The sequence below is a fragment of the Neoarthrinium moseri genome (genome assembly GCF_022829205.1).
Source record: "Neoarthrinium moseri strain CBS 164.80 chromosome Unknown scaffold199_Wmoseri_CBS_16480, whole genome shotgun sequence".
Lineage (NCBI taxonomy): Eukaryota > Fungi > Ascomycota > Sordariomycetes > Amphisphaeriales > Apiosporaceae > Neoarthrinium > Neoarthrinium moseri.
The window spans coordinates 1-953 of record NW_026055313.1 but is presented as its reverse complement, the minus strand read 5'-3'; the positions used below and the strand labels follow the sequence as shown (position 1 = coordinate 953).

The 953-nt window shown below is 47.4% G+C and overlaps 1 protein-coding gene across 1 annotated transcript; it reads left to right on the top strand.

The window, feature by feature from the left end:
- Positions 1 to 59: 59 nt before the first annotated feature.
- JN550_013924 (uncharacterized protein) lies at positions 60 to 854 on the top strand (the record flags this gene model as incomplete). The annotated part of the gene is made up of 1 exon (XM_049312567.1): positions 60 to 854. One exon carries the CDS (start codon positions 60 to 62, stop codon positions 852 to 854), a length of 795 nt encoding a protein of 264 aa, XP_049164107.1.
- Positions 855 to 953: the final 99 nt, after the last annotated feature.

Sequence of the window (953 nt, the reverse complement as noted above, 5' to 3'; positions counted from 1 at the left end):
AGAAGGTCTTCATCCCGAACACAACACCTGACAACCCTAAAGACTTCCGTCTTCTAATTATGGATGGTTACGGTAGCCATACAGCCACAGAATTCATGTATCAGTGCTATAGCCATCGAATTCTGCTTATGTACTTACCTCCACATACTTCTCACGTCCTCCAACCTCTCGATTTGGCCGTATTTAGTGCCTTGAAGACGGCCTACCGCAAATACCTCGGATACTTCAATCAATTAACAGATAGCACGGTAGTCGGCAAGCGTAACTTTCTTAGCTGCTACCGTAGGGCCCGTTTGGATGGTTTGACGGGCCAGAATATCAAGAGTGGCTGGAAAGCAAGTGGTCTTTGGCCCGTCAGCGTGACCAAGCCTCTGATGAGTCGCAATTTGGTCAATTCAGCTCCCATAACACCTGGAGGCACGCAGGTAGCTCCGGGACATCAAAATACGGTAAATTCGAGGCCTATACAGTGTATGGTAGATTCTGAAGCCACGTGGTCGACCCCCAAGAAGACCTCAGAGTTGGTAGATCAAATACGGCAATTCAACACCATACATCACCACACGACTACACAACGTCAACTCTTCAGGAAGATTCACAAGGCATTCGACGATAAGAACATTCAACTAGCTGTCAATCAACGGCAAATCGAGGCTCTGGAGGCAAGGCTTGAGGCGGTCAGACCAAGGAAGAGGAAGAAGGTAGAATTGAGCCCAAATTCCAAGTTCGCCAACATCGAGGACATCTACAAGGCGCAAATCGCTGCCGGTGAAGTCGAGACTAGTTTAGATGAAGAGAGCGACGGTGAAAGTACTAGTTCTATTGCATCCTGTATCGTGGTAGAGGTCAATTAATTTAATAATAATTGTTGAGTTGTGGTGTTGAGTTTTGAGACCTATTAATTACCGGGGGCCCAAATGTAGGGGGGGCCCATATGTGGGTGCTCCGACTTA